This window comes from Musca vetustissima, unplaced genomic scaffold (genome assembly GCF_032173495.1).
Source record: "Musca vetustissima isolate MV318-11 ecotype Yass unplaced genomic scaffold, APGP_CSIRO_Mvet_v1 utg54544, whole genome shotgun sequence".
Taxonomy (NCBI): Eukaryota; Metazoa; Arthropoda; class Insecta; order Diptera; family Muscidae; genus Musca; species Musca vetustissima.
In genome coordinates, this window is record NW_026881338.1 from 75994 (window position 1) to 93165 (window position 17172).

At 30.4% G+C, this 17172-nt stretch overlaps 1 protein-coding gene across 1 annotated transcript; it reads left to right on the forward strand.

Moving 5' to 3' along the window:
• Positions 1–7121: 7121 nt before the first annotated feature.
• On the forward strand, positions 7122–8204 carry LOC133327312 (putative phosphatidate phosphatase). Its single transcript, XM_061535877.1, has one exon. The coding sequence runs from the start codon at positions 7122–7124 to the stop codon at positions 8202–8204; it is 1083 nt and encodes a 360-aa protein (XP_061391861.1).
• Positions 8205–17172: the final 8968 nt, after the last annotated feature.

A 17172-nucleotide genomic window follows, 5' to 3' on the forward strand; every position in this document is an offset into this window, starting at 1 on the left:
ATTTAGCTAACTTTTTTCACCGAAAAATTCAATTCTAATTAACTTTTTATGTAGGGAAATTCAATTCAGCTAATTTTTCAATTGGAAAATGTAATTCAGCTAACACCTCTACTGAAAACTTTAATTCAGTAATATATCCCTAGCAAAATCAAACTTTATGTAAGTTGTGCCGAGAAGAAAGTCAATTCAATTTTTGTAACAAAAAACTTCAATTCAGCTAACTTTTTTATATTGAGAAGTCAATTCAGCTAACTCATAATATAGAACAGTCAATTCAACTAACTCTTTTTTCGAAAAGTCACAAAAAACGCACTTCAGCAATTGTTTTCTGTAAAGAAAATCAATTCAGCAAACGTTTTCTAGAAACAATTCCAATTCAGCAATGACATATTTAAAAAAAATACTCAATTAAGCAAACATTTTATAAAGAAAAATGAAATTCACCTAATTTTTTTATGGAAAAATAAATCCAGCTAATGTTTTTCATAGCAAAGGTCAATTCAGCTAACGTTTATTATCGAAAATATCAATATATCATTTCAGCACAATTTTTCAAAAGAAAACTATAATTCTGTACAACTTTTCTATACAATATTTCAATTCAGCTAAAATTTGACATGAAAAATTTTAATTCAACTAAATTTTTCTTTCGAAAAACTCAATTCAGCTAACATTTTGTACTGAAAACCCCAATTCAGCGAACTTTTTCTATGAAATTTGTTAATTTATCCGACATTTTTAAACGAAAAAGTCAATTCAGCAAACTTTTGAAAACGAAATAATTAATTCGGCAGACTTATATAAAGGAAAAAAGCAATTCGGAACAAATTTTCAGTTCAGCTAGCTATTTGTATAGAAAAATGTAATTCAGCTAACTTTTTGTTTAAAAAAATTGAATTCGGGAACATTTTCTAGGAAAATAGTTGAATTTCGCAATGTTTTCTATAGATAAACTCAATTCAGCTAAATATTTTAGTGGAAAACATCAATTCAGCTACCATTTTATATTAGAAATGTATAGAAAAATTTAATTCAGCTAACTTTTTGTTTAAAAAAATTGAATTCGGGAACATTTTCTAGGAAAATAGTTGACTTCCGTAATGTTTTCTATAGATAAACTCAATTCAGCTAAATATTTTAGTGGAAAACATCAATTCAGCTACCATTTTATATTAGAAAATCTCAATTCAGCTCATTTTTCCTAATAAAAACTGAATCCAGCTAAGTATTTACCTTCGAAACATTCAGTCAGCATTGACTTTTTCAAACGAAAAAGTCAATTCAGCTAATTATTTGTACATAGCATTTGAATTCCGCTATGTTTTCTATAGGAAAAGCTCAATTCAGCTAAATTTTTAGGGAACGTCAATTCAGTCTCCATATTTATTATATAACATCAATCCGTCACGATTGTACTATTGAAAAAGCAACTCAGCTATGTTTTTCTTTCGAAAAATTAAATTTAGCTCTATTTTACTAATGAAATGCTCAATTCAGCTAACATTTTCAAACGAAAAACTCAATTCAGCTAACTATTTTCATAGAAAAATGCGATTCAGATAACTTAATCTTTAGATAAATTAATTCGGTTAACATTTTTTAGGAAAAGAAGTTAAATTCAGCTATTTTTGTATAAAAAATCAATTAGCTACAGAAAACCTCAACTCAGCAAGATTTTACTATTGAAAAATCAATTCAGCTAAATATTTTTCTTCGAAACATCCAATTCAGATCAGTTTTAGTAATGAAAACCTCAATTCAGCTAACTTTTTCCTAAAAAATAACTCAATTCAGCTAAGAAAACCTCAATTTAGCTAATTCTTTCAAACGAAAAACTCAATTCAGCTAACAATTTGTACAAAATATTTGAATTCCGCTATGTGTTCTATGAAAAAACTCAATTCAGATACGTGCTTTTAATAAGAAACCTCAATTCAGGTATTTTTTTTTTCAGAAACCCTCAATTCAGGTCATTTTTCCTCATGAAACCCCCAATTCAGTAACTATTTTCCTTCGAAACATTCAATCAGCCCAGTTTTTCTAATGAAAACCTCAATTCAGATAACTTTTTCAAACAAAAAACTGAATTTAGCTAACTATTTCCATAGAAAATATCAATTCAGCTAATTTTTTTAGTGAAAAACCTTAATTTATTAATCATTTTTATTAAAAAATCTCAATTTAGCAATATTCTACTATTGAAAAGACAATTCAGCTAACTTTTTCCCTCATACAATTCAATTCAGCTAATTGTTTCAACAGAAAAAAATTAATTAAGCTAATTTTTTTAAGTGTAATTAATCTATTTTCTATAGAATGTGAATTGAGAAAAAATCAATTCAGCAACATTTTTTCAGGTAAACTTTATCTCAATTGAAATATTCAATTTGCGTTCCGCGAGGCCTACCTGTGCCCACCAAATGTGCATATGTTAAATAACCTTTTTGTTTTCTGCTTATGGACATTTCGAAATTTCACAAAAATGCAAATAACATCGAACAATGGCTATAGAAGAACAACCACAGCAACGAACACAACAAGAAGAAGAACAACAACAACAAATAATACCCACCAAGAATAGCAAACAAAGTCGCGTCTATGAGAAATCATCACATCTTACTCCGGCTGATTCACAGCCATGTGCGAAGAACCGTTTCTTTAAAAATAGACGCCATGAGAAACAACAAACAAAAGAACCTAACCTAACCAATTACAAACAATCATACACACATACATATTTGTGTATTGCATGGAAGAATCAAAAACAGCTGATGACCAACGGAGATTCTTCTTTATTGCTGTTATGAAGAAGAAGGAAAAAAATCACAGAAAAATAAACAAAACAAAAATCTGTTGTTGAATACTGAGAAACCTAAACGACTGTTGCTAATACTCAGCTCAGCAACAAACAAACGAACGAACCAAACAACCAACGAATATCGAAACCAAAGAGTCATGCCGTTCTACGACTATTGAGTTGTAACCAAAGTAACGTTGCTGACTTGACTCTGAGCGGAATCAAGTGTGAGGAGTGTGTGTTTATGCGTTGGGATTGAGAAAATAATAAAACAAAAATTATATAGGTGTTTGGCTTTGGGGAATTCCTAGCAAATAGAGAGCTTAAATGCACAATGGGATTGTAATAAAAATATTGCTTTAGGGAAAAAACTTGAAAATATATAAAAAAAAAAATGCAAAACCACAGTTCAGCAAAACTTGTCATTAAAAAATTAAATTCAGCTAATGTTTTCTTTGAAAATAATTAGCTACCATTTTTAATGGAAAAATTCAATTGAACTAATGTTTCACAAAGAAAAATTCAATTCAGCTAAATTTTTGTTACATAAAAATTCAATTTAGTTAGCTTTTTCTAGAAAATAATTAATTCAGCGACAATTTGCTAACGGAAAACATATTTTGGAATAATAATTCATATGAAAACCACAATTCAGCAACATTTTTCACAAATAAATCTGAAAATATACGATTCAGCAAACTCTTACTGTAAAAAAAAAATATTCTGATATAGCTTAAGGCAGAAAAACTCAGTTCAGCTTAGTTATTTGAAGGAAAATTTAATTCAGCACACGTTTTTTATAACATTTTAAATCAACAACATTTTTTATAGTAAATTTCAACATTCTATATAGAAATATTCAATTCAGCTAAATTTTGGAATGGAAAAAGTACATTCAGCAAATCGATTCTAATAGGAATTTCAATTCAGCAAAAGTTTTTGTAAGAAAAAATTAGTATATCGATATTTTTCTTTAGAATATTTCAATTCAGCTACATTTTGTAACCAATTCAGCATTTTTTTTACTTTAAAAGCCAATTCAGCTAATTTTTCTATCGAAAACTTATACTAGTGAAGTTTTCTACCGAAAATTAAAAATTCAGCAATATTTTTCTGGCGCAAATATCAATTCAGCTAAATTTGTTGTAAGAAAAACCGCAATAAAACTACCTTTAAATGCAGAAGAAGTCAATTCAGCAATGTTTTACTTAAAAGGAACTAAATTTAGCTACTAATTTCTTTAGAAAAACTCAATTCAGCAACATTTTTCTACCTAAAAAAAATTTAGCTAATATTTTCTATCGAAAACTTGTATCCAGTAAACTATTTGCAACGAAAATTTCAATTTGGCGATCAATTTCGAAGTAAAATGTTAATTCAGCAGAATTTTTCTAATGAAAATTTCAATTCAGCAAACTTCATTTTAAGAAACCCATTGTAAAACTTACTTTTTATGTAAACTATATCAATTCAGCAAAGTTTTACTTTAGAAAAACTAAATTTAGCTAGTGATTTCGCTAGAAAACCTCAATTCAGCAAAATTTCTATCCTTTTAAAAAGAAAAGCTCGATTCAGCTAAGTTATTATATAGAAAATCTTAAACTCAATTCAGCTAAAGATTTTCTCCGGAAAAGTTAATTTTAACTAAAATTTTGTATAGAAAATATCAATTCAGCTAAACTTTTATTCAGAGAAACTCAATTCAGCTAGCTTTTCCTGTTGATTATTTAATTAAAACCAATTTAGCAAACATGTTTCTATCATATTCAAATGAAAAACGCAATTCAACTAAGTTTTTATAGGGTAAAAATTCAATTCAGCTAACTTTAACTCAATTCAGCTAAGGGTTTTTACAGAAAAAAGCATTCTAACTAAATTTATATATGGAAAATATCTATTCAGTTACATTTTTATTCAAAAACTCATTTCAGCTATTTTTTCCGGTAGGTAATTGAATTAATCACAATTCAGGAAACATTTTCTTTATCCTTTTCAAAGGAGATTCAAACTCAGCTAAATGTTTCTAGAGAAAAACTCTATTCAGCTAACTTTTAAAGCAAAAAAACTTAATTCAGCTAAGTTTTTGTATGGTACAAATTCAATTCAGCTAACTTTAACTCTATTCAGCTATGTGTATTTACAGAAAATATCATTTTAAATAACTTTGTAAAATATCAATTCAGCTACATTTCGATTTAGAGAAACTCAATTCAGCTAGCTTTTCATGTAATTAATTGAATTAAACACAATTCAGAAAATGTTTTTCTATCTTTTTTAATCGAAAAACGCAATTCAGCTAAGATTTTCTATTGGAAAAATCTATTCAGCTAACTTTAGAAACAAAAAACTTAATTTAGCTAAGTTCTTATATGATAAATATTCAATTCAGTTAACTTTAATTCTATTCAGCTACGGGTTTTTACAGAATATATAATTTTAAATAACTTTGTATATATGTATAAAATATCAATTCAGCTACATTTGTATGCCTATAAACTCAATTCAGCTAGTTGTTCGTGAGTGTAATTAAACTAAACTCAATTCCGCAAACTTGTTTTTATCCTTTTCAAGCGAAAAACGCAATTCAGCTAAAGTTTTCTATAGAAAAGTTCTATTCATATAACTCAAAACGCAATCCAGCTTAAGTAACATTCATTTTAATTAGTATTCTGTAGGGGAAAAATAATTAGGCTAAAATTTTAGTCAGAGCAACTCAATTCAGCTACGTTTTTCCATTACGAAAAATCAATTCAGCTATATTTTTATTCAGATAAACTCAATTCAGCTGGCTTTTCTTGTAGCAAATTTAAATGAACTCTATTTTTAAGCAAACTTTTTTCTACTATGGTTAATTCAGCAAAGGATTTTTTACACAAAAATAACTTAAGCTATCTTTTTGTATGAAAAAATTCAATTCAGCTATATTTTATTCAGAGAAACTCAATTCAGCTAGTTTCTATAGAAAAACTCTATTTAGTTGGCATTAGAAACAAAAAACCTAATTTAGCTAAGTTTTTCCATGGAAAAACTCTATTCAGCTAACTTTGTAAACATAAAACTTAATTCAGTTAAGTTTTTCTATGGTAAAAATTCTATTCAGCTAGCTTGAACTCAATTCAGCAAAGTTTTATTCATCAATTCGCCTACATTCGATTCAATTCATCTAACTTAATACCAATTCAGCAATGTTATTTTCCATTGTAGCTAACTTTTGTACATAACAAAGTCAATTCAGCTACATTTTTATTCAAGGAAAATCAATTTAGCTATGTTTTCCTTAACATTTTTAATTTATCTCCTTTAATCCTGCTAATTTTTGTAATTTCTTGATCTCCCAGCAAATCCACGATCAAGCCCCATTGTGCCGAATGCCATTCGCATAACTGAATTCCATTGAGAGAGATAGAGAGAGCAACAAATTCCATAGTGGGTATTTCCAATGCCTACTGACTGATGTGTTTATTATAAAAATAACTATCGAAGAGGGAGAGTGTGAGAGAGAGGTATTACTGTTTTTTTGCATACAAGAGCGGTAAACAAAATGAACAACAATAACAACAAAAATAAATAAACATAATTTGTACCTGCCTGGTTATGTTTTGAACAAAAAACACCAAATACATGAGCACCCCTCCTTCTTAAGCTTCGTCTGTCGCTCGGGCTGTTGTTGTGCCTGTCGTGTTTTGGTCATAACAAGTATGTTTTGTTATTATTGAGTGTTGCTTAGTAGGTGAGTGTGGCACACACACACACGCACACAAAAGAAAAGTCTTAAAAACAATAATAACAACAAAGTGAGCAACAAAAATAACAAAAACAACAAAAGAATGAATGAATGATTGAGCACCACTAGTAAAAAGAGGCAGCAGCTGCAGTTAGTTAGGCAGGTTGTTTGGCTGGTTCGTTTTGTTTTGTTGGTTGGTTGGTGTCTTCGAATGCGAATCAGCCACCTTCATCTGAGCCAATGTTGTGAGTTGACGTTTTAGTCATTACGAAAACCTAAACGAAGACGGACGGGTGTTTTTCTGACGCCTACGGAACGAAACGAAAAATAATTTTTTTAATAGAAAAAAATTTAAAAAAAAAATAGAAGAATAAAAAACGATAATTTTTTACGAAAAAAACTAAAATAAAATATAAGTGGATCGGTTCGAAGTGCGTCGGCGCAAAAGCCTTAAGAATCAGAAAATCAAAAAAAAAAAAAAAAAAATATATTTTGGTGCCCTAGTGAATCATCGGAAATTAGTTTCTTTTCGCGAATTTCCAAGAATAACCACCTAACTTACCCGGACCTATTATCGCGTATTTTTGTTACCTCGATACCATGAAACGTCTAAAGAGCATTGCCCGCATTGTCTTCGACCTGCTGATCTTTGTCGGTGTCTGCCTATGCGAGCTGGGATTACGCAAATGGCTAAAACCGCATAAACGCGGTTTCTTCTGTAACGATGAATCACTGCAGTATCCCTATCGTGAAAGTACGATTACGGTGCCCATGATGGTGGGCATCGTGTTGGCTGTACCCTGTTCCATAATTATGGTAATAGAATTGTTTAAACAACTTTCTCCATTGCCATCTTCGGGTAGCTGTGAAAAACGTAAATCTCCACAATCCACGTCGAAGCAGAATGGTGGCGGCTGTCGCATTACCGAACGTTTAATGCATTGTTATGCCCAAATAGGTTATTACCTATTCGGGTTGGCTTTAACCCTCGTGGCAACACATATCACCAAAAAGACAGTGGGCCGATTGAGGCCTCACTTTACGGCCGTTTGCCAGCCACAAATGCCGGATGGTTCTACCTGCAAGGATTCCTTTAACTATGGACGTTACATCGATGATTATGTGTGCGTGGGTCAAAACTATACCGAATCGATTTTAAACCAAGTCGGCCAATCCTTTCCCAGTGCCCACTCCAGTGTATTTTTCTATTCCATGCTCTATTTGGCCTTCTATCTCCAGGCTGCTCTCAGTACCCGGGCCTCCAGGCTCATGAAACATTTGCTACAATTCACCTTTATCATGTTTGCCTGGTATGTGGCCTTGTCCCGCATCTCCGATTATTGGCATCATTGGTCTGATGTTTTGGGTGGCATTATATTGGGCTCCGTGATTGCCTTCATCATTAGCCACTATGTGGCCCACATTTTTGTACGCCGTCCCATGCGTCTCAATGGGAATGTAGGACCCAAGCCTCCAGCCAAACCTGCTGCCTCGCCCGCCAACTCATCGGGGAAAGGTAACTCCAACTCGCCACCAGTCTTGCCAGCCTATACATTTGGTACACTGCCTTATTTACCACATCCTCATGCCACAGCTGCAGCAGTGGCGGCGGCAGCCGCACATCAGCAGCAGCAACAGGCCCAATATGCCCAGACCTATCACAATTATGGTTATGTACCATAAAAATGAAAAGAAAAAACCCCAGGAGTGAGAAGTGAAAGTAGTCATCAGCGAACATCGTCATCCGAAGGAAATCGTCATCATCATCACAATCATCTCCAGCAGCATCTGCATCACTTAGCCTGGCGTGGTGAGGCTATACGCCTCAACGCCACTCAAAGTTTCGCTCGTTTTTCATTTTCGCGAGAAAAAGAAAATGAAAATCCATTCCCCCTCCACAAAAAAACCTAAACCTCACGCTGCAGATCTTCGAATCGATATGGACCAATGAAATTGCGTGCTAAAAAAAAGATTTTTTTATCGCTTCGATTTGGCGGCATGATATTTTGTCTAGTTGTAAGCGTTTTACATTTTTTTCATTATGGCCTGTAAAATTCTTGTCTTAACCATATTTGGTGAGCCGCTGTCCAAAACACAAGCAAGCATGCTAGCAAAAAAAAATGAAACGATATAGACTTGCCGATCACGTTGTAATGGAATGTGTTGCAATCAATGTCTGACGGTTGACTATTGGGTGTCGGAATAAGTTTGCGCGTGTTAAAAAAACAAATTCAGCTGAATTTTTCGAGGAGAAAATCAATTCAGCTAATTAATTTTTATTAAATTTTATTTTTTTACGAAAAATGTAATTCAACTAAGTTTTTAGTCAATTCAGCTAAATTTTTTCAACGAAAAAGTAAATTCAGCTGAATAATTTTTATTGTTTTTGACAATTTAAGAAGATTTTGGCAAAGAAAAATTAATTCAGCTATGTTTATAGTCAATTCAGCTAAAGGTTTTTAACGAAAAAGTAAATTCAGCTAAATTTTACTACCAAAAAATCTAATTTCCACCAAAAAATCAGCTGAATTGACTTTAATTTTTTTGGTAGTAAAATTTAGCTGAATTTACTTTTTTCTACCGAAAATAGGAAAAAATATCTTTGGATGATATTTTTCCTACAGGTTTTCAACAAAAAAGTCAACTCAGATAAATTTTTCTGTAGAAAAAATTAAATTTCCAACGAAAAAGTCAATTCAGCTACATTTTCTTACTGAAAAAATCATTCAAAGATATTTTTAACCAAGAAAAAGTCAATTCAGCTAAATTTTTCTTTCAAAAAAATCAATTCAGCTAAATTTTTCTATAGAAAAAGTCAATCAGACAACAAATTTTCATTAAAAAAACATAATTCAGCAAACTTTATTTACGAGAATGATCAATTCAGCACAATTTTCATTCAGGAAAACCCAATTCAGCTACGTTTTTGTGCAGAAAAAATTAATTCAGCTAACTTTGTTTGCACAAAAATTCAATACTGCAACATTTTGGTATAACAAATCAATTCAGCTAATTTTTTCCTACAAAAAAGTCAATTCAGTAAATATTTCCTATAGCAATCTTCAATTCAGCTAAATTTTTTTAAGAAAATCAATAATTCAGCAAACTTATTCTGCCAAAAACTGCAATTCAGCTAACTTATATTATCTAAAAACTCAATTCAGCAAAAATTTGTGCACAGAAAATCTACAATTTTGTATCAAAAAATTAATTCAGCAATCTTTTTCTTTCGAAAATTGCAATTCAGCTAACTTATTAATATATATAAAAAAGTTTGCTGAATTGACTTTATCGGTAGCAAATTGTTGCTGAATTTGATTTTCTGCAAAAATATGCCGATTAATTCCATTTACCTACACAAAAATTTTGCTAATTAGAGTTTTTCGTTATTAAAAGTTTGCTGAATTGGGTTTATAGATAGAAAAATGTAGCTGGATTTAATATTTATGCAGAAAAATTGAATTTCTTTCAGTTTTTCCATATAAGATGTCAGCGTAATTGATGTTTTCAATATAAAAAGTTAGCTGAATTGAGTTTTTTAATATAAAAAGATAGCTGAATTATGTTTATTGATAGAAACATGTCACTGAATTAAGGTTTTCGAACGAAAAATTTAGCTGAATGAGTTTTTCTAGAGAAAATTTTTGCTGAATTGCGATTTCTAGAGAAAAAGTTAGCTGAATTGAGTTTATCATTAGATCTGCAGAAAAATTATGCGGAATTAAGTTTTTAGATGATAAAATTCCGCTGAATTAAGTTTATCAACAAAAAAATGTTGCGGAATTCAGTTTGTTTGCAGAAAAATTTAGCTTTTTTGTATTTTGTTTATTCAAAAATGTTGATAGAATTAATTTTTCGATATAAAAAGTTAGCTGAATTGTATTTTTCTTTAGAAAAAGTTAGCTGAATTTGGTCTTTCCAAAGTAATACCTAGTTGAGATGAGTTTTTCCTTAGATAAGTGTAGCTGAATTAAGTTTTTCTTTGGAAAAATGTAGCTGAAATGAGTTTTTCTAAAGCAATACCTAGCTCTGATATGTTTTTCCTTAGAAAAGTGTAGCTGAATTAATTTTTATTTGGAAAAGTGTAGCGGAATTAAGTTTTTCTTTGAAAAATATTAGCTGAATTGAATTTTTCTATAATAAAATTTAGCTGAAGTGCATTTTTCTATAGCAAATCATTGCTGAAATCAATTTGGTTTATGAAAACTGTTTCAAAATTGAGGTATCTTAGGGCAAATCTTAGCTGAATTGAGTTTTTCTGTTAATAAAAATTTAACTTTCTATGTAAAAATAGCTGAAGTGTGGAGATTTAATGGCTAAACATTTTCAAATAAAATTCAAATTTTTCTAATTTTCTATTGAAAATACAAAATTTGAATATTCAAAGTAAATTCCAAGAAACTTTTACTCCGTTCAAATCACCATAACCCGTTTATATTATTGATTATCTCCCATGATTATTATTCATACACCCAATAGGTTCGGCTGCCACAGCCATCTACCGAACTACCTATGGAACAACCTGTATGATTTTCTTGTCTTCGGTTTTCATGTCTTGTTGTAGCTTTTTGGACAGCATATTTGTGGTCTTGTCCACCTTCAAAGAGTCTGTAATATGTGTCTATTTTTTGTACAACAACGAGCACACATTTGTTGGACTCTGAGGAGAGCGGGACAATGAAGTCGACGACAGGTTGATTATTTTTTTTTCTATACAAAGAAAAAATTGTCTTGTCTTCGATTTAGGTTTTCATTTTAAAGTTAAGCAAAGTTTTTTTTTTGTTTTTATTATTTTTTATAGTATAACTAGAATTAAGTGTATATGTATGTGTGTAAGTAGATGAAGTGAAGTGTCTGTATGTATATGTAAGTTGTTTTGTTGCAAACGTTATTTTTTTATAAAAATATCTATGAAATTATAAATCTATTCTCTTGTAATGTAAATTACTGCTAATTTAAATTTATTAAAGAATTTTTATTATTATTGTATTTTTTATTAAATAGACTTAAGCCATACTTATAGGCAACGACAACAAGAGAACGAAGTGGCTAGTTCCATGGAACGGGTGGTCAAAAAGAATTGTTAAGATATTGAAATGAATTGAAATCGAAGTATGGAATGAATGAATAAATAATGTGCTTAATTTTTTATATATATTATTATTTTTTTTTTTTTTGTAAATATGTATGTATTTTGTACAACAACAACAATAAGAAGTGAATAAATAGAATTATTTAAAGACTGGATTTATGCTGATGTGAGTGTGTGTTTTGTTTTTCTTTTGGAATTTATTTTGAGCTGTGCAGCATTGATGGTGTGCTGGTATTTGGGACCTGTTAAGACCCCCCTCCTCTACCATCAAAACCTGTCCTCCAGCTCCAAAGGTAAGTTAAGCCGTTCATTATGGCTAAGTCGTTATTGCATTTTTATTTTGAGCTGCTGCTACACATAAGGCCATAAGTCCTCAATGGTATGGTTTTCGGAATGCATTTCGTGGTATGCTGGGCTCACTCTTTGGCTGCTTGCAAAACTGCATTTCAGGTTTTAAGTATTAACGTCAGTAATAATGATCAGTGGCTTGTTATGGGGTGTCTGGAAATTTGGGTTTCGTTATTTCGTCTCTGAGAGATCACATTAAGACAGGATTAGTGCATACCATTTTTTGTTTGTTTGTTTTTGGGTTGGTGTTTTGTAAACATTAATGGTTTATCGAGGCAACAGAGGCGTAGCCAAATTTTTTTTTATGCAGAAAAATGAAATTCAGCAAATTTTCTTTCTAGAACAGACCTATTCAGCTACATTTTTTATAAAAATATTGAATTGTAAAATTTTTTCTGTAGTGAACATTAATTTAGCTAAGTTTTTCTATAACAAAAATCAATTCAGCAAAGTTTTTCTCTAGTAAAAATCAATTAAGCAAAGTTTTTTCCTAGTAAAAATCAATTCAGCAAGGTTTTTTGGTAGTAAAAATCAATTCAGCAACAAATTTATACAGAAAAATGCAATTCATCAGTCTGTTAAAATAGAAAAATTTAATTCAGCACATTTATTTCATTGAAAAATGTAATTCAGCTAAGTTTTTCTGTATTAAACGTGAATTCAGCTATATTCAGTTACATTTACTATAAAAATATTGAATTCTGATACTTTTTTCAGCTGTCAACATCAATTCAGCAAAAGTTTTCTAAAGTAAAAATCAAATCACCTAATTTTCACGTTCTTGCCAATTCAGCTAATTTTTTTCACAGAAAAATTCAATTCATGTAAAATTTTACCTAGAAAACATAATTCAGCAAACTTTTATTGATGATACATTTAATTTAGCATATATTTCTCATCGAAAAACTTAATTCAGCTACGTTTTATTATAATAAAAGGTAATTAAGCTACGTTTTATTTTATGAAAAGTATATTCAGCTAACTTTTTCTCTTGAAAAAGACAATTCAGTAACATATTTTAATAAAAAGTAGACATTTTAAATAAAGCAGGGCATAGCAAGGATTTTTTTTTTTGTTTGTAAAGCAATTCAGCTAATTTTCGTTGTAGAGCAGACCAATTCAGCTGAATTTTCCTTAAAAAACACATTTGAGCTAATTTTTCCACAGTAAACATCAAGTTATTCTTTAGTAAAAATCAATTCAGAAAGGGTTTTTGGCGGTAAAAGTCAATTCAGTTAACTTCTTATTCTTTATAGGAAGTTTACTGAATTGACTTTTACACAATTCAGCTAATTTTTTATATAGAAAAAATCAATTTATCAAAATTTTCTTCAAGTAAAAGTTAATTCAGAAAACTTTTGACATTGAAAAACTCAATTCAGCAACATTTTTGCTAAGAAAAGGAAAAATCAGCAAACTGTTATTAAAGGAAAAGTGAATTCAGCAAACATTTTCCATCGAAAAAGTCAATTCAGCAACATTTTTCTACAGAAAATCACAATTTAGTCAACATTTATTATAGAAAAATGCAATTCAGCAAACTTTTTTCTAAGAAAAATCCAATCCAGCAAACTTTTTTTAAGAAAAATAGAATTCAGCAAACTTTTGTAATCGAAAAAGCCAATTCAGCAACATTATTTCTAAGAAAAAGAAAAATCAGCAAACTGTTACCAAAGAAAAAGTGAATTCGGCATACATTTTCCATCGAAAAAGTCAATTCAGCAACACGTTTCTACATAAAAACACAATTTAGTCAACATTTATTACAGAAATAGTCAATTCAGCAAACTCTTTCCTACCAAAAAGCGAATTCAGCAAACATTTGTTATTGAAAAACTCAATTCAGCAACATTTTTCTACAGTAATGAGCCATTCAGCAAACTTTTTTCTATGAAAAGGAGCATTCAACAAACTGATTCCAAAGAAAAATAGAATTCAGCAAACTATTTGCAAAGAAAAAAATAATTCAGCTAACATTTTCCATGAAAAAAGTTAATTCAGCAACATTTTTCTACAGAAAAAGACAATTTAGCCAATATTAATTACGGAAAAAGTCAATTCAGTAAACTTTTTTTAGAGAAAAGTGAAATCAGAAAAATGTTCTATCGAAAAAGCCAATTCAGCTAACCTTTTTTCTAAGGAAAAGTGAACATTTTCAACTGAAGGGAAACATTTTTTATTGAAAAAAATAAATTCAGCAAACATTGCCCTTCAAAGGAGTCAATTCAGCGATCTTGAACTGAAGCATACGTCAATTCAGCTAGCTTTTGGCTAGCACAAAAATATCAACAAACCCTTTCTATGTGAGAACTCAAATCAGCTAACTCTTACTATAAAAAATGAATTCAGCAAACTTTAACTGAGGATAAATCTAATTCAGCAACATTTTCTGTAGCAAATGTATGTTCATATATTTTTTTCACCATGAGGGTCTCTAATAAATTTCTCCAGAAAATTCATAACTTATTTTTTTTCATATTTAAATAAATAATACTCCTCCTCAAATTATCACCTTGCTACACCCATATGTGTAAACCATTTTTTTCTCATTCACTTCTTTTAAAGTTCATTCTGCTATTTTGTAAATTTATGTAAGGCGTTGCTGCTATTGAGGTCAATATTGTTGATATGTTTCTTAGCACTTATCTTTGTTGTGTTGTTTTCTTACTGCAGTTTGCATGATTTTTTTTTGGTAGCATATTTCAAGGAATTCTTGGAAAGGTTTGTCAAAAAGAAGTTTTGGGAGTTCTGAGAATCATTTCAAAGAAATCATAACGTGGGATTGAAAGAATAAAATGTGAATAAATCACTATTATAAATTACTAAAAACTATTATAAAATATTTATGTATGGAGGTAGGTCAAGTTCGAAGATGGGTTTCATCGGTCCACGTTTAGGTATAGCTGCCATAAAAGGGTACCCACCAATTGTCAGTATTTTGGGGTTCTTGAGCGCGTTTTCGACCGAATTCGCTGAAATTTGCTACATTGTGTTCTTATTGGGTACTAAATGTCTCCACAAAAAATTATAAATATAGGCCCACTTTTTCTGGTACCCCCCATTTAACGGTACCTCCTAATTTTCATTATAGCTGTAATTTAGTATTTTGAGTTATTATTGGGTAGCAAACCTCTCCACTAAAAATTATGAATATATGTACATATTTTCGGATACCCCCATATAAGGGTGCCCCCAATTTTCGTTATTTTGGTGTTCTTGAGTACGTTTTTCAACCGAATTTGCTGCAATTTGATAACAAATCTCCCTACCAAAAATTCGCCACCATTTTTGGGGTAGTCCCCATATAACCACCTTTTTATACCCTTTACCACACCGTGGTACAGGGTATTATGTCTTTGTGCACATGTTTGTAACAGGCAAAAGGAAACGAGATAGACACATGGTTCCTTTTGAGAATATGCATAGAATCACTTTCTGGGTCGATTTATGCATGTCCGTCCGTCTATCTGTCTGCCCATGTTAAATTGTAAAGAAAGTACAGGTCGCATTTATGATCCGAATTGGATGAAATTTGGCATAGGTCAGTTATTTGGCCCAAGGACGAAGCCTATTGAAATTGGGAAAAATTGGTTCTGATTTAGATAAAGCTCGGTTCCTCTATATCTTTCGATTTGCATGAAATTTGGTACAGCGTAATGAATTAGGTCTAGAATCGTATGTGTCAAGTTTCCTGAAAATCGGTTCAGATTTGGATATAGCTCCCATATATATTTGTCATAATGTCCCTATATATCTTTCGATTTGCACGAAATGTGGTAAAGCGTAATGAATTAGGTCTAGAATAACGTGTGTCAAATTTCCTGACAATCTGTTCAGATTTGTATATAGCTCCCATATATATTTTCGTCCGATTTAAGGTAAATGGTGTACTAAATTCCCTATATATCTTTTGATTTGCACGAAATTTGGCATAGCGTACTGAATAAAGTCTAGAATGATGTGTGTTAAGTTTCTTGAAAATCGGTTCAGATTTATATATAGCTCCCATATATATTTTCGTTCGATTTAATGTAAATGTTGTACCAAAATCGCTATATATGTTTCGATTTGCACGAAATTTGACATAGCGTTCTGAATTGATACTAAAATGATGTGTGCAAAGTTTCGTGACAATCGGTTCAGATTTAGATATATCTCTCATATATATTTTCATCCGATTTAAGGTAATTGGTGCACTAAATACTCTATATATCTTTCGATTTGCACGAAATTTGTCATAGCGTACTGAATTAAGGCTAGAATGACGTGTGCTAAGTTTCGTGAAAATTGGTTCAGATTTAGATATAGCTCCCATATATATTTTCGTCCGATTTTATGTAATTGGTGCACCAAAGTCCCTATATATCTTTCGATTTGCACGAATTTTGGTATAGGATACTGAATTAAGTCTAGAATGATGTTGCTAAGCTTCGTGAAAAGATCCATAGCTAGGCCGATTTACACAACGTACTAATGTAATGTAGCAAGTTTCCCTGAAATCGGTTCATATGTTCTACATATTTTAGGATACATATGAAGAATTACTGGTTTAAAAATAATTATTTGACAAACTGTACGTAAAAATATTCACACAACTTTTATTAGGTTTTATGATTTTTCCCGGGAAGCGATGAAACCATTCAAGCATTTTAAAAATAAATTATTCATATTTTCAAAAAATTATAATTCAAAATATTTAATCAATATTAAAATTATTGAAAAAAATTGTAAACATTTTCTAAGATTTTAAATATTTCCTTGTTTTAAAAATATTTTTTTGACAAACTGTACGTAGAAATGCTCACATAACTAATATTACGTCTTGATGGCTCCACCGAGGAGGAAGTGATGAAACCATTAAAGCATTTTTAAAAAAGATTAATGATATACTCAAAAAAGAATAATTCATAATAATTAGTCAAAACTTAGAATTATTCAAATGTACTCACGTATGGAACATTAACCGTTCTTCATAAGAATAAATTTATTATTATAAAATTTATAATTGGACAACATACCTGAAAAGAAATAGAAAGAAAGAAATTAGTATTTAATAATTTGTTGGAAAAAATAAATCCTATGAAAATATTAAATACATAATAGAAGATTCGATTGAGAATGTATTTTTTAAAAATTACGTCTTGTATGGGATCTTAAAAAAAATTAAAAAATCCACGCCTATGGAAGAACCGTTAAAAAATCCAAGCCTAT